The sequence below is a fragment of the Theobroma cacao genome, chromosome 9 (assembly GCF_000208745.1).
Source record: "Theobroma cacao cultivar B97-61/B2 chromosome 9, Criollo_cocoa_genome_V2, whole genome shotgun sequence".
Classification (NCBI taxonomy): Eukaryota; Viridiplantae; Streptophyta; class Magnoliopsida; order Malvales; family Malvaceae; genus Theobroma; species Theobroma cacao.
This window is the reverse complement of record NC_030858.1, coordinates 30,471,528-30,494,256: the sequence shown is the minus strand read 5'-3', so window position 1 is coordinate 30,494,256 and position 22,729 is coordinate 30,471,528. Positions and strand designations below refer to the sequence as shown.

Genomic DNA, 22,729 nt, shown 5'->3' with positions numbered 1-22,729 from the left:
CTATAATACTTTTAATATATATTTATTTTTTATTTTATATTAATATTATAAAAATGATAATTTATAAACTTATAAAATTTATATAACAAAATTTTTTTTTGTGCATATTAAAAAAAGATTTCACAATTTCCTAATCCAAAATTTCAAATGTGAAATGTTTATGTAATACTAATTGATGCTAAAAGAAAGACAAAAAGATTAAAAAATAAAAACCTTAGCCACTCCCCACCCCTTTTTTTTCTTTCTTTTTTCTCTTCTAATCGGTAGCCGCTCCTTGCCTCTCCTTCAGTTGAATCCTTGTTCAGTTGTTCTTCCCCAAGACCCCAGCTGCCGGCCTACCACGCCACGCTTGGCTCCTTCATCAGTTCATCTTTATTTTCTCTCCAGCCGCCCAGCCACAGCCACGCCCTGTCGGCTGCCTTCAGAGTAACACAGCAATAGCAAACCATCCCTTCAGGCTTGAGTTTTGTCCCTGCCATTTTTGAGGTAAGCCAGTCCCTTTGCATCTCTTCTTTACAAATATCAATCTTTTTTCACCAATAAATCAATCCCTTCATTTTTCAGTTCAAAAATTTGATCTGTGAAATGAACTCATCAGCACTTCTCAAAAGGCAAAAGCTCTTAATAATCCTCCAAGTCCCATATATTTTCCGTCAAAGTTGCCCGAAACTCAAAACCCTCCAAAACCCATGTACTCAAATACAAAACCCTTTAAGGGTTTTAGGGGTTTCGCAATATTCAACTCAATCCACCAAGTTCCCCGTCTACCAAATGCCCTCTGTCACTTGGGGTGTTGTTCAAGGCAAAAATGAAAAGCTAGTTAACCGTGTCAAAATCTGTGATTATCTGAAAACCTTAGGTATAATCCCTCATGAATTAGAGAATCTAGAATTACCTTCTACCGTTGAGGTTATGAGTGGGCGTGTTGAGTTGTTACAGAAACTCGGATTGACTATTGATGATATTAATGAATAATTTTAATGCTTGGTTGTGGCGTGCGTAAAAACATGATATCTGTGTAGAGATTAATTTAAACATGATACTGTGGGCGTGTAGAGATTAATTTACTTTTTGATTTATTTCTTTTTGCTTTATTTTAAAGATTAATCGCATGGTTTGCTATTGCTATTGCAAACGGGGCAACTATTAGGACTTAGACTTAGGACAAAACTAGTCTTGGCAATTATTATTTATCATGCAGACTTTGATATGGATGATTGAATGTATCTGTCCAAATGTTTCCAGTCCACCAATTTAAATTTAAATTTAAATTTTATTATTTTTGTTTTTATTAATTTAATTAGTAGTTAATTTTATGAAATATGTAGAGAAATATTATTGTATATGTATACGGGTTCGGGTATACGTAGAGAAATTTTATGAAGAAGATTTTAATAATTTTTTAATATAATCGGGTTTTTAAACGGGTTAGGGTAATTATAAGGTAGTAAAAATGTAATAGGGTTAGGGTTAGGATAGTAATTTTAAAATTATTCGGATAGTTAATAGGATTAGGGTAGTTGATTTTTTATAGGGTTAGGATTCGGGTACCTGGAAATTATAGGGTACCCGACTCGTTGACATCCCTATTGAAAATATAGTCACCCTTAGACCAAACCCATCTTCCCTCCAGCCAGGCCAGTTAAAACTTTACACCGAAGATATAGATAGAGGGGGAACAAGCAAGAGAAGGAGAGACTAAAAGCTTTACACCAAAAATATAGATAGAGGGTGTACCCAAAGAAAAGTAGATAGAGGGGAGAAAAGAACAACTTCAAAGTTTCAGACTTTCAGGTATAATTACTAGCCATTTTCATTTCCAAGAAATAAAAGAAAAACAATTTTCCTGGTTTCTTTTTGTTTCTGAATTTTGGAGAAGTTCTATAGAAATGGTCTTCAAAACAAAATGTAGTCACTGAATAAAGTCATGATCTATGCAAAAGCAACCCTGTATTCTGCCTATTTGGTGATTTAGTATTTGGGTTTTTGTTATTATTTGGTGGGAAAAAGTAATAGACCCAAAAGGGTTTTAGAATTTGTGTTGGGGTTTCATTTTTTTCATCTGTTTGTTTCTTTTCTATTCAAATCCTAATGCTCTTCTGCATCTCAGCTTGTGGGTTTTTTTTTTTTTTCGAAATTTTGTCTATTATTCCATCAAAAGTTATTTTCTTAATTTATTTTTTGCCTTTTACATGTTTTCAGAATTTTGGATAATTATTGTCTTTTCTTTTATGTGATAGTAGTTTTCTTGTCAAGCATATACTTGAAATTGGTATGATAATGAAAGACGATAGCAATTTTACTTCTTTAATGTTGGTATTGTGTCTTTCTGATGTTCTCTTATGCATGTATGAATAGCAAAAATGGAACTGATGCAGCAGAACTTTGACTATCTTGTCTTATGCCAATTTGGTTGGTGAGGAAATTGAACAATTGGAAATGAATATAAAATGAAAATGGAATCTTGCTGATATTGTTAAAGTTTCTAGAACGATTAAAACATAAGTCTTTTCTTTTATGAATTCGTGTTTTGTATATGGGGAAGTTCTCACACATAGGTCTTGGTTTTGCAGGAGAAGATGAAAGTCAAGCTGCTACGTATCCTTATGATTTAGAATATTCCTGGCCTTTTTTTTTTCATCTTCCTCTCGTGAAGTATTTTGTTACTTGATTCTGTTGCAATACATTTGATTCAACAGAAAACTTGATTGGCTTGAATCACTCCTCAAAGAGTTCTGACCGAACTCTAATGTTGCAACTAATACGTATAGTCTAGCTTTAAGGTCATAAATAAAAAGCCTTTTAGGTGTAATGGTTTTCTTGAATTTTGACATGGCTTTTTCTTGTTAATCTTGAGCATAAACATGATATATTCCACTGGTTCTTATATTCTTGGCATAAATATGATTTATCCTGCTATAGTAGCCTTTTTTGTGTGTGTGTGTGTAATTTTTAGCATATATATGATTTGACCTGACTAGCATTTTCTTTTACTTCTTCCTCAACTTCTTAAATTGTTCATGCATAAGAAGCAATGCAATTTGCCCTTGATTGATATCAGGTGTGGTGTAAATGGTACTAAGGATATATTTCAACTTTTTGATGTAAACTTGGACTGGTTTGTGGTCAATATGACCTTTGGTTTTCACTAGAAACAGCGGTTTTCTCTTGACCCATTTCTCTTTCAATATCTGTTGGGATATGAACAGAGTAAGCTCTCTTTATCACTTGCATCCCAATGAAACTAGTGAAATTTTTGGTTGAACAAAGCTTCCATGCGCTTGGTTTTTTTCCTTATAGTCAATCTGGTTCTGCTTTTCCTTGAATTTTCCTTTTTTAAATGATGAGGACCCCTAATTCTTGCCCTTCATGATGGCAGATGGCATGCTGTTGCTTCATGGACATGGGATGCCCAAGATGAAACATGTGGAATTTGTAGGATGGCCTTTGATGGTTGCTGTTCTGACTGTAAACTCCCTGGTGATGATTGCCCATTGAGTAAGTCTGTCCTCAGAGTTGTCTTGTTTGGTAGTACTGTTGCAATTGTTTCTCATGTTGTTGAGTCATTATTTAGTTCCTGAAAGGAGTTTCTATGTGATGCTGTGCATTTAAATAGTTCTTGCTTTTCAGTTTAGCTTAACATGTCTCCCATTCCTTTTCTATCTTTTTTCTACTTGTTGGAGAATTATGAGGACAATGCTAATTAAAATTTTTAAATAGCATTTATTTGAAGTCTTAATAATATATGATCTAAAGTCTATTTAGAATTTCTTTTCTATGATAATTTCAATTTTCTACATACACTCACACACATGTATGCATGTATGTATTTATGTATGTGTGTATGTTTGGTCATGAAGAGAAAGAGATACAAGAGTATTTAGACATGGATTTAAGAGTAGGCACCTAATGGGGGAATTTGCTACATGGTTGATTATATAATGTAGACCCTTGCCATTTTATTGGGGTCTTAACAGCCAAAATTAAATTTGTATATTCCTTGGAAGTGCAGGGAATTAAAATGCAAAGTTAGAGCATTTTGCAAAACATGGTTATCTCACGCTCCTTTTTGCAAATTTGTTGAAGGAGCAAATTTTGTCCAAAATCAATCAATCTTAACTCATTGACACTTTTTGATTTGATGATATACATATATATATATATTTGAATGTCACATTGTTGACAAGATTGTACAAATCCAGCATTTAATTTTTTGCCAGTTGTGTATCATAAAGGTGCATAATTTGGCAGGAGAGAATTACATTTGAACTATGGTGACCGTCATGTCAGTCACATGCTGATATCTCTTTTTCCATGCTCTGTATTCCTCTCATGCAGATTCTCTATTCACTAAATTTTAGTCTGCAAAATGTAGGGAACAATGCAGTAAAATTTGTGGCAAAATCAATGAAAAAAGAGGGTAATTCCTTTATTTTGCATAATTTACAACTTCCGCTATGAGTTGTATAGAAAGAGAGATGATGGAACAAATACAGAACACGTATTTACAAATATAATGCATAATTTTCTCTAATAATTCAAATTGATTCCTCCTTGATTTTCTTCATTTCTATCTCATTGATTTGCTCAGAATTTGTTTTCTGCATCCTGTGTGTGTATGGAATTGTCATTATCCTCCTTTCTTCATCCATTTCCTTAATGAATAACGAATTTTATTGTTTGTTGTTCTCTGGCAGTTTGGGGTGCATGTAACCATGCTTTCCATCTTCATTGCATCTTGAAATGGGTGAATTCACAGACTTCTCAAGCACATTGTCCCATGTGCCGTAGAGAGTGGCAGTTCAAAGGATAATCATTAAATCAAATTTCCAATATTTTCAGTAATCTGCTGTTGGGTTAAAATACATCCTTTTCACTATCCTCTTTTTGATCCACATCTGCTCAAGAAGCACCAAATTTAAATTTTGCTTGTGCTTTTGCTATTATGTGTTAGGTGAAACGGACTGCGGATTGGGCATCTGCCAATAATTTGTCATATACCCTCCTTGGTTGTCACTGAGACCTTTATTCTCTGGTTTATTTTACTGCTGTGATTAAGAAAAAAAAAGGGTTCTAGTCTCATTGTGGACCTTTAACTATTATCTTTCTATTATCGGTCTCCTTAATGATATTTGTTTCTTCTGATTAAGTGTAGAGAGGTACTCTTCCTTTTGTATTTGTTTCTAAACCACACTGCTTTAGAAAATCTCCTTGCAAGAGTTTGGCTTTCCACTTTGACAGATATAGCCCCTCCAACTCTCTCTCTCTCTCTCCAAAATAAATTGGGCAATATGAGAAACCAATTCGAGTTAAGACAAAAGGTCAAAGTTTCTTCTGCTTATAAGATTAATTCCAAAACAATGTTTTAACTCTTACAGGGGGATTGCAAAGACGATCATAATTGTTACAAGAGATGAATATAATGCCCGTTGTGCTGCTCATGAAATCGGCAGCAGGATATTATAGCTATATGCATTTTATACACAGTGAATAAAGCAGTATGAATTCTTCACTCTGGCCACATCCTTGCTGTTTACTGAATCAGGTCACTATGCTTGGGCTGTTTTAAATAGCTCCTGCCACTTTTCTGGATCAGTACCAGGTCCTTCCCCCTGCAAAATAAAGCAACTTCTCAATCGTGGTTAAAACTATGATCTTTACAAAAGTTAATGCAAGAACATAGTGCATTACACTAATATGCAAGCCAGGATGAAGAGCAAAATATATATATATATATATAACACATTTTTAGTAAAGCACATATTCTTTCTAAAAGATTCAGACCATAATTTCACAAGATTAGACAATTTAAGTTGAGACTTCTAAAACATAAAATGCACAATAAATGAAAAATTATAGCCTAGTGTCGGTACCTTCAAAGCAGGGGTCCTCCGAAGGGTTTTGTCAAATACAGTCTGATCCTAATAGTATTTTCACATAAAGAGAGAGCTCTTAAGACTGGAATATATATTTTTGCATTGCTCCACAAAAATTGTGTTAGAGGATTATTAATTTTGTGTTTGGCATTTACCAGTATTCGTGAAGTATAATCAGAACTATAAATCAAAGAGAGAAAGACAGTGGTTGAAATCATCTGCTCTTGCAAGAAACGATATAGCAAAACCAAACGGTGGAGCCAAAAATTTTTAGAAACATAATCTTTCAGGGTAAAAGAGTTGCATCGGAATCTAAAAGTTCATTATATACCTACTGCAATGATGTCGGTGTTCAATTGCTAGGATTAAATTTGGTATAATTGAAGGGCTTAAAAATAGTTGTTTTACATAACATAGAGAGTTTCAAGAAAGATACACACCATGGCAAGATAATTACCAGGTTAACAGAAAGTAATAGCCAACCAGCAATTACTTTGGCTTTTCTGAAGTGAACATACAAAGAATTTACATTTGGTTCAATAATTCTAATACTTTGAAAACAATAACTTACCATGCTAAATTTAGATGAGACATTTTACAGAGTGAAATTGTTTTAAGAATACTTCAGTATAGCACCATTAGCCCTAGTCATTAATCTGTCATTTTCAATAATCACACTGGTCTCAATGATTCTATGTTCATATTGCATTGATCTTGAATTGCAGAAAAACTAAAATGTAATGATTGCATGTGTGGAATGCCTACATTTACCCTTAATCTCTTTCTATCAAATCTCAATACTTACCTCAACTGAGTTGATTTCATATATTTTGCCTTCTGTAAATTCTATTTCCAGAGCTTGTATGCAAGCTTCAGCAACCACAAGCCTGCTGACCTCTCCCACCAGTTTATCTCCTGCGCCATTTTTGAAGAAAAACACAGGAATGTTAATAAAATGGACAGCTTATAATATACTTAACCATTTGTGTTAAAATCTGTCATCCCTGCAGCATAACTTAAAATGTCATTATCAAGGCAATAGCTGGTCATATTGATTTCACTGTCAAAATTATTGGTTTTTTTATAGATAAAAAAATTAAATTAAATTTAACTTGTAGTAAGGTCCAAGTGTAGATTCCAGATTCTAGCACACTCCATTACACGCAAGTTCATTGACTTGAAAGCATGGACTAAACACAAGCCCACCATATACCTTCAGTTGAAATTGAATTATTATCATTATAATAGGAAAGCCAAAACTCAAACTCTAGACCACTAGGTCATAGAGGCTTTGATAATACGTTAAGGGATTGTTCAACCTTAAAGCTTAAACAATTAAATTAGGGCCTGTGAATAAGTTTCTCCAACAATTAAAGGGATAAACTGTAATATTTATATGTTAACAGTAACTGAATTAAAAGAAATCGATGGTGAGAGACCAACTAACTCCTGGCCCAAAAAATACTGTTGTTAAAATCATTCAAACTTTTTACCTTCTATGATTGCAGATTAATTACATTTGATAACTTAATACAAAAAATTTTTACAATAAGTCCGATTATAAAACCTGCTTTAACATACCTTGGCCGATTAGAACTGCACGGCGTTGCCCGGCAGTAGCTTTAAGCAAAGTATTAAGATCATATGATGTGTAAGGCCCATCTGTCAATCTACCAGCTCTATACACAAAAGAGTATAGTTTGAAAAAGCATGCAAGAACAATACTATCAAGAGATAAAAATATTATCGTTAGCCACTTACCTGATGATGGTAAATGGAAGGCCAGACTTGCGAAGAAAATCTTCCCCTTTCTTTTTATATTTGAGAACCCCAAATAGGTTCATAATGCTGACAAAAATAAAGTCAAAATATAGAGTTGATAAGAAGATTTAGCTGCAAACCAATCAGCCCTCAGATATTTTGCAGCAAAAAGCAGTATTAATAGGTGCACAGCAAGGACCTTCAATAGTTTGATACCAGACTAAGTTAAATCATATAATCAGATGAAGTGGATTGTGATTATTATATACTATTAAGTAGATTCCTTTGTTTTTTTTGGTCTCCCTTTATTTGGGAGGGGGCAGGGGAGGGGAGGGCAGGACAAGCTCTTTCACCAAAATAATTTATACAGTAGAATAATAATGCATGTGAAGTTTGAAGTCACGAAAAAATATGTATCCTGTTCATGAGAAAGCCATATAATGGCATTCATTGTTTGACTATTTGGATGGTAGCTAAACAAGACATAATAGAAAGCTCAAAACCAAATACCCAAATAGCTACATGCGTGCTTCAAATTTTGATGATCAGGTATATTCTGAACTATTTGGCTCATGGTGCTTAACATATGTCAAAAGTGATCAAAAGGGTGTCACTAAAGAACTGAATGCCATGAGACCTCAGCAAAGATTATCTATGAAGGATAATATACTTTATTATGTGGCAGAACTAAGTAGTGACTACTGAGTTTATAACAGTCCATTTGCATTTTATATGAGGCTGCAATTGCAATTTCTCAATATAGGCCTTGAATAACAGAGGTTGAACAATGGATGGATGATTTTTCAGTTTTCTTTCAGCATGTAATCCAACATGGGGACCTTTATGGTTCAGTGAATGAGAAGTGCACATCTTAGCATAACAATTGGAAAAAAAAGAATATCCAGACAATCTGTGTAATGCTAACAGAGAGAGAGGCAAGTCATCATGAACTTCATAATTTAACATCCAAAAGATATTCCAACTAATTACTCATATTACCTCCATGGTAGTTCATTGAACTTGGTTACACCAACTGATGAAACAAGAACTACTCTCTTTAATGATGAAGGCAATGCAGATACGAGATTCCTTACACCCTCCCAATCTTTAAAGAATACAACATAGTCAAAACCATTGGATGAATATAACTGTGTCTCTAAGTGTGCTTGTGCATGTATGCATGAGGCCATTCGGAGGGACAGAATGCAGGACCGGAAGCTAAGGGGGGCAATACTTTTTAAGTTATTGATAGAGTAATATTTGATAATTTTCATGATCTTTAAAATAAATAAATTAGTTTGAATTTTATTTGCATAAAAAGCATCATATATTATATTCAATGTTTTTCAAATAATATGCAAAATAAAAGAAATGATCATGCAAGCAATTCTACAAAATATAAGGAAATTTGGATTAAAAATGTTTATACATTTAATAAATTTAAAAAAAAATCACGAATAACGTAAAAAATTTGGAAAAGTTAATTTACAATTAAAAGGGTTCAATAAGCTCAAGGGAAGCCAGATGAGGATTACTTAAAAAATTGATGAAAAAACTTAGGTGGGCTAGGAAATAAGTTTGGAAAAGCCAAGGGCAGTCATGGCCCTCCTAGGCACCCCACTGGCTCTGTCCTTGTCCGTGTGCACGTAGACACATGTGGTATAATAGATGCACTGAAGTGGTAGATATGATTGGTTCTGTAGAAAGATGTATGAATACTAAAATGACCATAGCTTGTTTGTCAACAATCCAGGTACAGAGGATGAATAAGTTAATGCACAAGCAGTTAAGACATCTACCAAGTTTGATGATTATGTTTATTATTCATTACTAAGCTAGTAATAATCCATGGACAAAGGCCAAATTAAAATGTTGATAATAATATATTGAATTTATTGCTATATCAACAGAAAATTCTGACCTACTCTTTCCGGTGTATTATCCCCATCCCATCTCTTGGAAGGAAATGCAGTTGTTCCAGTGCAACAAATCACATGCGTAACCCCCTACACAAAATTTGCGAAAGATCAATACATTTGGAAATTCCAAACTGGGCCAAATTAATGTCATGTACCAAGAAAATAAATGGAAAAAAAGAAAAGGTTTGCTGGTTAAATGTGAAGCACAAACCTCAAATATAGATGGATCTAGATCTGCTGGATTTCGAGTGTCCCCTTTAAAAACCTATCAAGTTTTAAAAGCTCTTTACGGTAAAATTTTACATTTACATCCTGAAGACAGACAAAAATTTAAAGCAAGAACACTGTTTACAACATAAAAATCAAATGTAAGGAACATAATCAATGACCATGCATTATTCAAGAATCAGATGACAATTCCACCTGTAGCTTCTCTTCGTCTTGGTTACCAAACAGAGTAGTTGCTTTCTCAGGATCTCTTAATAGTAGGCATGATTTGATGTTCCGGTTCAGCAAAGATGCCACTACCAACTGCCCTGAAAAAAGAGAACAATTTGCTGATATAATAAATAACAAGAGAAGTTTTGGCATTGATTACAAGTAAAGTTCATTGGGCTACTTTGCTTGCAAATGCACTAATCCGAAGAAGTATAAATGCATACATGGTTGTCTTATTACTTATGTTTGTTTGCACATTTTTGTTCTTGGTTGGATTGTAGATACAGGAGCAATAAAACATTTAAGTCATGGTCAAGCAGAATTTGTATATGACCAAGATGAGACTATATAACTTAGTCAAAGGGGAAGACCTTCCACATCTCCAAATTTTTTGAGAATCTGCTTTGACAAAGTGATTAGCTTAACTGCTTTAATAACATCTACACCAACATTCATATGTCTGACATTCTTTAATATGAGCTCTACCTTAACATGCATATGCTTATTCAGCATTATTGAGGAAGTGAATTGTTGGATCTTAACTTCATCAGTATATGAGCTGCATAGATCTAGAATCTACATTGAACCCTTGCGAGTTTGAACTATGTCATGAAATGGAGGCTTAATGTCACTACTTTAGTATTTATCTAAAGCTTATGATTAACTCGATTTTTAAAAGCATAACTAATCACAGCCCCAAGTCTAAGTCAGTTGACATGGGAGCTTAACAAAAAACTATTTGATACCACATTCAGGCTGTAAATTATTGTTTGAGAATATGTTGAACTATTGTTTGCTGACAGATCAAACATAGCTATATGACATTATTATCTACAAGGGATCATGAGATGATTAGTTTGTGGAAAAAATGATACTATCCATACAGGCTACTTACACTTGAAAGAAGATTTTTAGACTTTTTACTAGTCAAGGTGAAGTAATTATACTTTATATATATTTAGCAGAAAATATTATGGGCATATGGTTAACTGATTCTGGAATGTGCAATAAAATATATAGGTGTCTTACATCCTTAGGAAATAAAAAAAAAAAAAAATCTCCTTTATTACTTTCTAAGGTTATTAGTGCATGGTGAAGTTAAATCGAATAACACGATTTAAATTAATAGGAAGAAAATTTTGTGTTATAGTGCTGATGAAGTTAAAGCTCGTTTACAGCTTATTAAAAGGATTAACGTTAGTGTGTCCAATACAATGCAATACAACCAAATTGGTAAATAAGAATATCCTATTTATTCATTGGAATAGATTTATACATCTGATTATATATGGACAATTATCATATACTGATATACATTCCTTGTATGCTAACGTGGCAGATAAATATGGTAATAAAGAAAATATATGGAGTGCACAAGAAAATTTTGCTGCTTATGCTCCTTTAAGGAAATGAAATACTAGAAATAGATACTCTCCACTCAAATTCGTTGCATAAATACTAGAAGCAACAACATGTGGTTGTTATCCCTGGCTTTAAAAAGTAGCTAGCCATTCATTTCATTTTCCATTTAGTGCAAAAAACAAGATTAAGAGTGGATGAACTTCAGTTCATGTAAACGAACTTTAATCAGTAGTTTTACTTTCACCTAGAATCATATACTTGTCAAGTATATTTGAAAATTTGAATATATTTTAAATGTTAAAATATAAGCTGTCTGTAGAGCTTATTTGAATTTGTTTTCAATTAAATGGATTTAAACCTATAGAAATCATGTTAGGTATAAGTTACCATATTACCAAAGCTAAAAGGTTGAATATTGCAACCAATGCAAAGGGCAGGAAGAAAAGAACAGGTTGAAATTTTGAGGAAAATCACTTTGGAGATAATGCTAAGAGGCAGGATTGTATCAAGTGAAAGAGAAATAACTCAGTTTACTTATTTTTACAGTCTATAGTAATTATAATTTATATGCTCACTTAGAACAAGTTAATCTTAGCATAATATACAAACTATAATTGTAAGATATCTTCACAATTAATCATATGGTGATAATAGGTACAAAAGCTGACATGCTTCTTTCCACACTCTCAACAACTTGCCTCTAGATTTATCTCTAATTGGCTATTATATTAATCCTCAAATTTCCAATTGAGTTATAGCAGCCAAAATGTGAATATACTATTTAATGACTATTCTTAATGGTGTTGCTTAGGTTGCTATCATCATCTTCTATCTATCCACTAAAAAACAATGTTGAAAGATGGAAAATTCATATTTAAAGTCATATTCTCTATATCAAAACATAAAGCTTAAGATGACAATTTATTTTCTTTATATAACCAAAATTTGTGAGACAGTGCCCAGAAAATGACTGAATATTTGTTGTTTCTTGCAGGAAATTATATTATTACAGATGCAGCGGGCGTGTTTTGAGAAACCATCGCCATGGAGGTGGTTGCAGAAAGATGAATGCAACAATGGCTGAATGAAGAAATATGAAGCAGGTGCTTAAGGATATTGCTTCTTTTTGCCAAAGTCCAATGATACTTGTGTCCGTCGCTACCCTTGTTAGTTTCTTTTTATTTACCAAAGGTTACTAATAAATCCTACCTTTTGTTTAACTGGTTTTATAGTACACCAAGGGATCAGTTGAAGCCCAAATCCTCAAATATGAATAAAAAATAAATTATAAGACACTCTCTCTCACCTCCTCACTTATTTATACATCTAGTCTGGTTAAGTGTGTAAGCAAATGGCTACATCATTTAAATCAAGTTTAATCTCATGCATGCAGTCGAGACAAGTTTGAGTGTTTTAATACTCAAATCAAATGAACTTAAGATTTTGTTCCAAGTCTGATGAAATGTGCATGTATAAATGTAATGTGATAAAACAATATGCTATATATAGAACAGTATAATCAAGCCTGCTTGGGTTGAGCTTGGCTGAATCAAGTTTCATCTTAAGGGAAAGTCATGTATGCTAATTAAAACCTTAATTGAGCTTGAGCTTGTGCCAATTTCCAAGCCTCAAGTTTTGTAGTTGAGTTGAGCTCAAGCATTCTACTATTGATTACCCCCTTAAATATGATAGCAAAAAGAGTAAACACGACAACTAGAAGGAGCCTAGCAAAAGCAACAGCCAAGTAACTCTTATTTCCATTCAAAGGGAACTCAATAAAAGAACTAATTGGCTTCCTCTAAAAATAGAAAAAAAAAAAAAAAAGAAGAGAGAGAGAGAAAAGAAATATGCCAGCCAAGCCAAATACACTGTTTAATGAATAAATTCACAAGTAACAGCTCCAAATAAGCAATACAGTAGAACTATAAAAATGCAAAACCAGAAGGGAAAGAAAAGCAGGAAAGAGAGCTCACCAACGCCGCCGGAGGCCCCAATGACAAGAACAAGCTTAGAGGAAGTAGGGAGAGTTGTTTGGGAATGAAGGGTAGTTTCTGAATTTGCTGAATGGATTACTTCTTCTTTGAGTGCATTCACAGATAGGCCTCTAAAGCCAGAGTTTCTCTTGGAGAAGCAAAACCCATGACAAAGATTCAGCTGTGGAAGAGCCAAAACAGAGATTCTTTGAAATGGTTTTGAGGATCTCTCGAGAGGGAATGGGAAAGCGACGGAGAGCTTGGTAGCCATGAAAACATGAAAACAAATTGTTGCAAATAGGGAAAAAAGGGGGAGGGACCGTTTTGTGGTGGTTATATTTCCCGCCGCTTTGGCTAAAATGTCCCTGATATTATAGAAATTCTTTAATTAAGAATAAAAAGAAAATTAAGGTGAAATAAAGTAAAGACAACCACATTTCTTAGGAAGAGGAAAACAAACACAGAAAGGGAAAAAGAAAAGTCAAATTCATTTCATTTTTTATCTTTTCAACCGGTGCTCACTGCTGAAGAATCAGACTGGAATTGGAAATACAAACTTCCCTCTTTTCCCGTCAATCAGTCAAATCTTCTTTGACGCTCCATAAAAGGAACGCATCGCACCGCACCGCAAAGGCGCTTCAATAGCTCTTGGAAAAATGGCGTCTTCTTCATCATCATCATCAGCGTCGTCGTCAGCTCTGAAAAGACTATCGAATCTCAGCAACCATCTTCGCCCAACGAACTCAAACGCTTTAGTCAAAGTATCTGCAGAAGTCTCTGAGGCTTTGTCAAGTGGCCACCCTGTTGTTGCTCTTGAGTCCACCATCATTTCCCACGGTACTCTTTTCATATCATACTTTCTTTCTCTTTTTTTTTTATGTTTATATTTGTCAACTTCTTTTGTCTTGGTTATTGTTTGAACTTTGGGGAGCTCTGTTTCTTTTGATGGATAATGGAAATAAAACTCATTGTTGGAATATTCTGGATTCTTGAAATTGAAAAAAAATTTTAACAAATGGGGGAGCTTATCAACTTTTCTTTTTAAGAATATTCAAATTGTAGAGTTTGATTTTTCTTTGGCAATTTATTGGAAAAAAAGAAAACCAATATATTGGAACTAACCCAATGTCAAGGTTCATGTTTTATAGTGATAAATTTCATTGGAGGTCTGTCAAATGTAATTTGTTGGATGTTTTTATATGTGTGTGTGTGTGTGTTTTTGTGTTTGTTTCTAGGAATGCCATATCCTCAGAATTTTGAAACAGCCAAGGAGGTGGAGGCGATTGTGAGGGACAATGGAGCTGTTCCTGCTACCATTGCTATTCTTGATGGCATACCGTGCGCAGGTCTTTATTTTTAAGCCCTTTTTATGTTTATATTTAAAATGAGTGTTTTGATGAGGATTAATGTTACTTGCTTTGTTGTTTTTGGAGTATTGATCAATGATCATGTAATATATTACTACTTTATTCTCCAGAAATTGAAACATAACATTAGTATGTATAGCCATGCTTAGAGCAGTAGATAGAAGTCAGCAAACATTACTGGGGTTGGCATAAACCGAATTTGCGATTTGCATTTATTGATTAAAACTAGGGACCATAAGCCAACCTGACCAGTTTTTTCTTTAGATTTGCGATGTGTAATGAGAAGAGCATTCTAATAGTTCATGGTAATTCAATGGACTAAGCTTATGTTTTCAACGTTCTTAAATACTTCATACAATGTTGGCATGGCTGGATTTTTCCACACTACACTTGATTTGTTCCTTTTTGCTTTAACCAAGCTCTTAGCTAGACATCTGCAATTATTGAAATTTACTATCATTATTCAAACAGTTTTCTGGTGCTCTAATTTTGCTAGTTTTTACTATCTGTAGGTTTGAATTTGGAACAACTGGAAAGGCTTGCCCAACTGGGAAAAAGTGCTCAAAAGACAGCTCGGAGGGACATTGCACATGTTGTGAGTATCGCAATAAACTAGTTTGTGACCCATGTGATGCAGGGGTAGTTTTATGTATGTGAATATATACACAAATAGAAAATTTTGACAATTATATTTAAGTATTCAAAATGCATAACGTGTACGAAATTTTTATATCCAAATAACAGATTGTGAGACACATAACCTTTTGTAAATGTTTTAAAAAATTTCAAACATCCAATAAAAATGTAGAAGAAAAAGAAAGCGCATGATATACAAAATGTTGAAATAAAAATTTGCATTCAATCAAAGTTTTTAAGCTATTTGGGGAAAATAACTATGACTTACCTTAAACCTTTTATTATTATATCTTGGTATTAGAAAAATGAAACTAATAAAGTTTTTTAGCTGCTTCTATAATTATTTCCCTTTATTCTAGGACGGCTCACTTGGATATTAGTTCCGCTTCAAGTTAAATCATAATATTGTCCATGATATGTGATTGGATCTCACCATATGACATTGAAGAGATATTGATTTAAATATAAGACTTGGAACATATTTGAAAATTTTAGAACTGCAAAAATATAATAGAGAAGAGATTAGCCATATGAGCTTGTACAACATGTACAGGTTTTGGAGTTGAAGCATTTCACATGTGTGAATTTGTCTTGTTTTTGCAGTTCTTCATTATTGTCCCTTCATGAAAACAAAAATATGAAATCAATTTGGTTGTCTTTTAGATAAATTCAGAATTCAAATTATGAATTAAAGAATAATATGCAGTCAACATATTAGAGTGCCTGAAAACAAGAACATATTTGAGTACCTAATTAGATGATATGGAAAAATGTTGATGATTATAATTAGCTGTCTATTTAAAATTTGAATTTATTTTATATTAAAGACCAAATCAATTGTAACTTTTTCATAGAAAGTAAGAATAATGGATATTTAAAAAGGAATAAGTACAATTAAATTGGTAATTATAAATTATTTTTAAATTAAAAATATATAAAATCAAATCTAACACATTAATTGAGGGACACATGGCACCTACCTAGGCCATCCACATGCCAGAAAGGCCTATCCACATAGGATAATTGCCTTTTTTGCTAAAGGCTTTGGCTTTTATCCACATGCCAGAGTATATATTAGATTATTGTTTCCATATAGGATTATCTTGTTCTTCTTGATAGGATCAACTTAGGGGAAAGATTTATGATTTGTTAAATTGAAAATGGTATTATGAGGACAAACTTTACTTCATAGAGAGATATAAAGATTAGTGAAAACATTTGAAGTAACTTCTCCCCTGAACAACTTATGGTTGCAAGACATCTTCATTTCTTGTTCAGATGAAGCAAATTAATGAGTTACATCTGAATGATTTAATTGAAATTATTGTTTCCATGAAGATACTGCTCTATTTCTTCTGTTGTATCATATATAGATTGCTGCAGAAGGATTATAAGTTCCTGTCTGATTCTTCTTCTCTTGATAATCAACTGATTAGATCCATGACTGAGTGTTAATTCTTGCTGCTTTTTTTGAGGCTTAGTGGTTACAGTTTGTTGAATTTTCCATTGAACTTTTGGGATTTGTTGCATATTATAAAGTACAAGCACACATATCTACAGCTGCTAACAGTTCATTCGTTTTATTATGTGTTTTAAGGATTCTCATCTGCATCATGTGTTTCTTTCTATTGGTTTTCTTGAATATTTTCAGTTCAATATCTACTTGAAATCTGCTTGTAATAAGCAGCAGGGTGGAACAGTGAATGACAGTGACCTTATAGATCCTATGAGGTTAAGGGGCTTATCCGGTTCCTAGCAGTTTATGATATGTTCTGCCTCAAATTTTGTGTTAACTGATGTCCTTTTACAGGTGGCCACCAAGAGGAATGGCGCAACCACTGTTTCTGCAACCATGTTTTTTGCTGCCATGGTGACTACTACTTTAGAATTTTCACTTCATTGTTTACTCATATAAATGCACCAATCACCTCTTTTTTCTTTTTTTCTTCTTGGCCATAATTTTATCCTTATTGTTGGTTAGACTAACGTATTCAGCACTTGCAGGTTGGTATCCCTGTTTTTGTTACTGGGGGAATTGGGGGAGTTCATAGACATGGCGAGCATAGTAAGTTGGACTTCCACATCTGCATGGTCCTGGAAATTGTTTGGTCCAGATGCTGTTTTAGACATTGCAACTAATGAACTATTCTATGATGAGCCATATCGCATTCATCTTATTTTCTTCATCAAAGTGCAACCACATCCATCTTCTTTAGTAATTTTGTTGCGGGTTTTGCCATCTGTGGTTTTAAGTTGACAAATAATTTTTTTTTTTTTTACTTTTCACCTGGAAAGAAGAGATTTTAATGTATCATATCAGCAATGGCATCTGGTTGTAAGAAAGATTGTCTTATTGCATCATGCAAGGGAGCAGTTATTCTATCTGTACATCCAAGCAGTTACGATTGTTTGAATATGCACTCATTGGTATTTTGTCCTTATACTGTGCTGCTTCTGATGTTCCAAATGCAGCTATGGATATATCCTCTGATCTCACGGAGCTTGGAAGGACACCAGTAGCAGTCATCTCTGCTGGTGTAAAATCGATATTAGATATTCCAAGGACACTGGAATATTTGGTACTTAATCACTTTGTCTACAAATATTTGAAAGATCCAGCTTCAGATTGTGAATTTTCAATCATTAGTGTTTTATACAAAATTACTGGTTTTGGTTGTTAATACAGGAAACTCAGGGAGTTTGTGTTGGTGCTTATAAGACCAATGAGTTTCCAGCTTTTTTCACTGAAACAAGTGGCTGCAAGGTATAAATAGTTAATTCATAGAAGATTATAGCATTTCTTGAAGCTGCATTCTTATTTTATCGAAAATGTGATAGTATTCTCTTTTAAGAATAAAAGGTAAATCTGATATTATTCACTGTGAGTTTTTCTTCTGAAATAGTTCATTTGAAACAATACTCAGTGAAAGGACCTAAAATATAGCTCCTCGATTTCTTTTTAAATTGACTTTTGCAAAGAGAGGGATGGCATCAAACCCTACGGTCATTGAAGTCACATTTCTGTCTTTATCACATAACAACGGTTTCGTTTTAATAGTGGTCTTTATATTAGATAGTCCAAAGTCAATATCAGTGAAAAGTGGATCCTGTTTAATTAATCTTATTTATATCTTCACTGCTTTTCTTTGCTCTCTTTCTCTATCTCTCTCTCTCGGATAATTGAAACATTACAGCATTTTGGAAGGCTTCTAATTTGTTGTCAAGGCACTGCTTTTTCTGGTGAAACCTCGAGTAAGAGAGTCTAATTGAGAAGCTGTGGCACTGATGCATGCACAAAGAGAGACATTCTTAGAATGTTAATCTTAGATGGTTTTGCAGATTTATGTGAAAGCTTACAAGTTACAATTTAACATGCTTTGTTCCGAGGAGAACAAATGTAATGGGGTGATTTTTCTTGGTTGATGGTGATAATCTAGGTACCTTGTCGTGTGGATAGCCCAGAAGACTGTGCACGGTTAATTGGTAAGTGACAAAGTTCATTTGATCTTTTATTTGGTGTTTTTTTTTCAAATGCAGTAATTCATGGTCGCTTTCATTTGTTTCTTTTCATTTAATTTAAATTTATTACAGATGCTAACAGGAAACTTAATCTCGGAAATGGAGTACTAATTGCGGTTCCCATCCCAAAAGAACACTCAGCTTCTGGAAGCTTAATAGAGTCTGCAATACAACGTGCCCTTACAGAAGCTAGGTTGAAATTGCTTTATGCTCATTAAACATCTGGAGTTCTTAGTTTCCTTTGTAATTTCATGCATACTTTTATCATATGTTTGATACCTACTTAGATGATTGTACGCTTATCTTCAGAGAAAAGAACGTAACAGGGAATGCTGAGACTCCTTTCTTGCTTGCAAGAGTTGGTGAATTAACTGGAGGAGCATCACTTGCTTCAAGTATCCTTAAGAGTTTAATAATTTTATATTTTGTTTTATATCGTGTGGACAAATTTTTTGTGTCCAGTGGCATAGCGCACACTAGTAAGTTGATTTATTCTAATCTGAATTCGCTTTGTGTACAAATAAATTATTATTGTTAGTCATTCTATGCTATTCTTTAGCTGCTGCATTCAGCAGTGAATATTGTTCAACTTATTGCATTGGTTTTCTTAACTAAGCTTGAGACATTGCACTTGTAAAAAACAATGCTGCTGTTGGTGCTAAGATATCTGTAGCCCTGGCCCAGCTCACATAACACCATATAGAGGTGAGTAGTATTTCGTTTAACACACTATATTGCTTACGAAAGAAGTTGCCAAAAGAAACCTCAGTGACCAAATTAAAAGAAAAAAAGAACCCTTCTTGGAGGGAGAAGACACTTGGGACCCAGGACATGATATAAAGACGTTTTACAGTGCTAACAAACTTACAGAATCTTGGAACCATTTCAAGTCAGTATTTTGTGTTCTGCCATCATGTCCACGCCTTCTTTTTGTGTTACCTAGTTTTATGCTGCTTCTTTCTGGCCTATTTTCTTTGCTGGCTACTATGTCCTGATTAAGCTGTTTGATCTCCCATTCAGTACATTAATTTTTATAATTTAAATTGATGTGTCAGTTATACCAGCCGATATGAAGTCCAATGCTTTCTGATCCTGCAACCAGTCATCTGCAAGTTGGATTTTGTAGCTTACAATGTTATGCGTTCTTTTGTTTTGGACCCATGGTCAATTAGAATAGGACTGAAAACGAATAGGAGTCTTATGTACATTTTTTGCTCCTGAGATTGTGGTCGGTAGTGTAATCACCGTTAGTTGTTTTATTGGATGCATTTGTTGTATTAGGGTTGCACTTTGAAGAGCAGAGTTTCTGTTAGAAGGGGCAAATGACTTTGACTGTGGTGATAAGCCTGTTGACCTTGTTGCAATTTTAATTTCATAAAAATCTTCTGCGGTTATACCTTGCACATGCTCAACTGCTTAGGCACATGTTCACATGTGCACTTTTGCTGATGAGCCCATGGTCACATCATGTCAAACTGTCTGCATTTCAGTGTTTTTGAAATTTAGTATTGTCTTCTGTTGAAAAAATCTATTCTTCAACTTGAAGGAACCAGCATGGAATAGGAGATTTTGTTGGCAAATGAATGCCGATCAACTTCCTTCACTTTTCATTTATATAGTGGGCAAAGCTATGGACAGATTTGAAGTATGGAACTGTGGTCTAGACAACTTTCCTCGTGCAACAGAGTAGTTGATGCCGACACACTAAAATGGGACTAGTTAAAACACATGTTAAAGAGCTGGAGCGACCCTTTATTTATCTTTTCTTTCTTTTGGGGGGTGGGGGTGTTTCCTTAGCTGGATTCACTTCAAAAACAAAAAATCCAAGCCCTGTTGCTAGAATCTTTCCCGCAGAACAAAGATGTTAAAATGAATAGAACAAAGTCATTGTCGGTATGGTTAGTTGGTTTGTCAAAGATGCTGGAATTTTACACTCCTTTTATTCACTCCTATCTTAAACTTTCCTTTTTGATCACAAGAAAAGGTTTGCTCGTCTATGGATCCTAAAGGTAAGAGTCCAATGAAAGGTGAAAGTAAGAGTCAAGTATCTTTTGCTTTGTCCTTAAAGAGGGCTTCAAATCTTCAAAAATGGTGGGGTTTATCAAAATGGGAAAACTTTGTATGCCTAGTGTTGTACCCTTGAAAATCATCATCTTGATCTATTGGACTTCCGAAGTCCCTTCTTTCTTCCTCCCCCCCTTTGTGTGTTGCTTAATTTGTGAAGCAAAAGTAAAAACTACAGTTACAAGCAGTTGATGGCTTGAACTAACCAAGATTTTAGAGGGCAAGCTATTCCTTTTATACAAAAAAAAACTCAATAAGCTCTTGAATTATAACGAAATTCTCACTTACGTCTTTACTATTTTATTTATGTGAATCGAGCTCTCAATTTATAATTAGGTATCATGTGAATTTATTTCAGATGAAAAACGTTAACATTGTGGGCTATTCCAACATAAATGGATTAACTAGATTGTTGCTCAGTGTCATCATTTTCTATTTAAATTGGATTGATTTGATATCAAAAAATAAAATTAAACGTTGGATTGATCCATATCAAGAAGAGAGTGTTACTAAGTAATGCTCAAATTTAAGACAAGTTAGTGTTATCATGAATTTAGCAGTGAGGCAGCCCTTCTCTTAGTAGCTGTTGCAATTTTGTCTGGAAACTGTGATTTATTAGTGCAAAAGGCATCCATGAGGTGAGGCTCAACTGAAACAAGCCAAAAATATGTTCCGTCGGCATCAACCCAATAAACTACAACAACAATATCAATTTGAAGACGGCCAACCATTTGGCTACCTTTATTTGTCTTTATCATTCCAATTTTTCTTTGTTTTCCCGTTTCAATTTAGAGCTGAAAATGAAGTTTGGGATTCCAAGGTCTCAATACAACAACAAATTGCGTGGGGGCCTCATCCCTACGATATAACACAAAATTACTCTGAATTTTAATTTTTTTTTAACTGTTGATAAAGATATTTCAATGCAACCCTTGTGACTTCTTTTAGTATGAATTGGAGTTGACTCCGACACAACAATAAGATTTTCGTTTAATTTCATATTAAATTAGATCAATGTCATCTTTACATAAATAAAAAAGAAGAAATACTTAACACAGTTATTTTATAAACATAATAAATGTTGACGTGATTTGAATAAGTATGCACCATTAATCCGAAATTCGACTTAAAACCTAAATTAACTCGAAAAGTCAATAATTTAATCTCGATGTATTCGAGGTTGGATCCATTTAAAACAAAAATTACTAGTTTTAGCAAAAATGAGGTATTTTGAAATAACAAAAATTACTATTTTAATAAAAATACATACATTTATTATTAAATTAAATATTTATACATAACTTAATCTAATTTAAGTACATTAAAAGATTGAATTATTTGAATCTTTTGACCCAAAACTTTGAAATAATTCCTGATTAAAACAATTCAACTCTAACCCAGCTGAAGTTGCTTAATTGTCAGCCATTTTGCTAATATATTGACAGAGATTCATTTGCAAATCTAATATATATAACAATATGTAGCTAAAATTTGACTGAGATTTCAGGCAAAAAATCCATAGATTTCTTGGAAACGACTCCCAAGGTTCATAATTTGGAATGGTCATATCACACTTTTTTTTTTCCTTTATTTGCTTTATCTTAATATCTTCTTACTCTGACCAGTTGAGAATCAACAGAGATCCTACTGTTTCGGTGCATGGCGACCAACAGAATCGGCTGATTCTTGAAAACAGTAGACATCAATAATAATAGTACTCAATCTGATATTATTATAGCTGCCAACTTTTTCTTCTTACCTTTTTCTTTGTCTTTTTATTTTCTATTTTTGGTTTATAAAATCTTCGTCAAATG

General features: G+C 33.6%; 3 protein-coding genes across 9 annotated transcripts; 2 read left to right on the top strand and 1 right to left on the bottom strand.

Moving 5' to 3' along the window:
- LOC18589935 (anaphase-promoting complex subunit 11) lies at window positions 213–5,156 on the top strand. Of its 4 annotated transcripts, none has more exons than XR_001929475.1 (4): window positions 213–486; window positions 2,574–2,598; window positions 3,380–3,498; window positions 4,698–5,156. XR_001929475.1 is itself a non-coding variant. In XM_018127505.1 (4 exons), exons 3-4 carry the CDS (start codon window positions 3,441–3,443, stop codon window positions 4,811–4,813), a joined length of 174 nt encoding a protein of 57 aa, XP_017982994.1. In that variant the 5' UTR covers window positions 1,776–1,794; window positions 2,574–2,598; window positions 3,380–3,440; the 3' UTR covers window positions 4,814–5,156. The 4 variants fall into 4 exon arrangements, 1 of the variants encoding a protein (XP_017982994.1); XM_018127505.1 differs by lacking the exon at window positions 213–486 and adding an exon at window positions 1,776–1,794; XR_001929477.1 differs by lacking the exon at window positions 2,574–2,598.
- LOC18589934 (uncharacterized protein At2g37660, chloroplastic) lies at window positions 5,310–13,679 on the bottom strand. Of its 3 annotated transcripts, none has more exons than XM_007015129.2 (9): window positions 13,330–13,676; window positions 9,980–10,092; window positions 9,768–9,821; window positions 9,559–9,643; window positions 8,637–8,742; window positions 7,638–7,724; window positions 7,458–7,555; window positions 6,682–6,791; window positions 5,310–5,612 (listed from the first exon to the last, which is right to left on the bottom strand). In XM_007015129.2, the coding sequence occupies exons 1-9, from the start codon at window positions 13,598–13,600 to the stop codon at window positions 5,550–5,552; spliced, it is 987 nt and encodes a 328-aa protein (XP_007015191.2). In that variant the 5' UTR covers window positions 13,601–13,676; the 3' UTR covers window positions 5,310–5,549. The 3 variants fall into 3 exon arrangements, with proteins under 3 accessions (XP_007015191.2, XP_007015192.2, XP_017982993.1); XM_007015130.2 differs by having other exon boundaries at window positions 5,553–5,628; window positions 13,330–13,677; XM_018127504.1 differs by lacking the exon at window positions 5,310–5,612 and adding an exon at window positions 5,808–5,921 and having other exon boundaries at window positions 13,330–13,679.
- On the top strand, window positions 13,761–20,784 carry LOC18589933 (pseudouridine-5'-phosphate glycosidase). Of its 2 annotated transcripts, none has more exons than XM_007015126.2 (12): window positions 13,761–14,166; window positions 14,565–14,675; window positions 15,209–15,291; window positions 17,143–17,202; window positions 17,337–17,397; window positions 17,805–17,911; window positions 18,019–18,096; window positions 18,770–18,815; window positions 18,924–19,044; window positions 19,161–19,246; window positions 19,474–19,556; window positions 20,398–20,784. In XM_007015126.2, exons 1-11 carry the CDS (start codon window positions 13,986–13,988, stop codon window positions 19,542–19,544), a joined length of 1,005 nt encoding a protein of 334 aa, XP_007015188.2. In that variant the 5' UTR covers window positions 13,761–13,985; the 3' UTR covers window positions 19,545–19,556; window positions 20,398–20,784. The 2 variants fall into 2 exon arrangements, with proteins under 2 accessions (XP_007015188.2, XP_007015189.2); XM_007015127.2 differs by lacking the exon at window positions 20,398–20,784 and adding an exon at window positions 19,907–20,245.

Excerpts from the sequence above, each read along its gene's own strand:
- LOC18589935 (XM_018127505.1), top strand. The coding sequence starts at position 3,441 with ATGGCCTTTGATGGTTGCTGTTCTGACTGTAAACTCCCTGGTGATGAT. Across the intron at positions 3,499-4,697 it reads TGGTGATGATTGCCCATTGA|TTTGGGGTGCATGTAACCAT; the intron begins GTAAGTCTGTCC and ends GTTCTCTGGCAG.
- LOC18589934 (XM_018127504.1), bottom strand. The coding sequence starts at position 13,600 with ATGGCTACCAAGCTCTCCGTCGCTTTCCCATTCCCTCTCGAGAGATCC. Across the intron at positions 9,644-9,767 it reads TAGATCCATCTATATTTGAG|GGGGTTACGCATGTGATTTG; the intron begins GTTTGTGCTTCA and ends AATTTTGTGTAG. Across the intron at positions 8,743-9,558 it reads TAATACACCGGAAAGAGTAG|ATTGGGAGGGTGTAAGGAAT; the intron begins GTCAGAATTTTC and ends TATTCTTTAAAG.
- LOC18589933 (XM_007015126.2), top strand. The coding sequence starts at position 13,986 with ATGGCGTCTTCTTCATCATCATCATCAGCGTCGTCGTCAGCTCTGAAA. Across the intron at positions 14,167-14,564 it reads GTCCACCATCATTTCCCACG|GAATGCCATATCCTCAGAAT; the intron begins GTACTCTTTTCA and ends GTTTGTTTCTAG. Across the intron at positions 14,676-15,208 it reads TGATGGCATACCGTGCGCAG|GTTTGAATTTGGAACAACTG; the intron begins GTCTTTATTTTT and ends TACTATCTGTAG.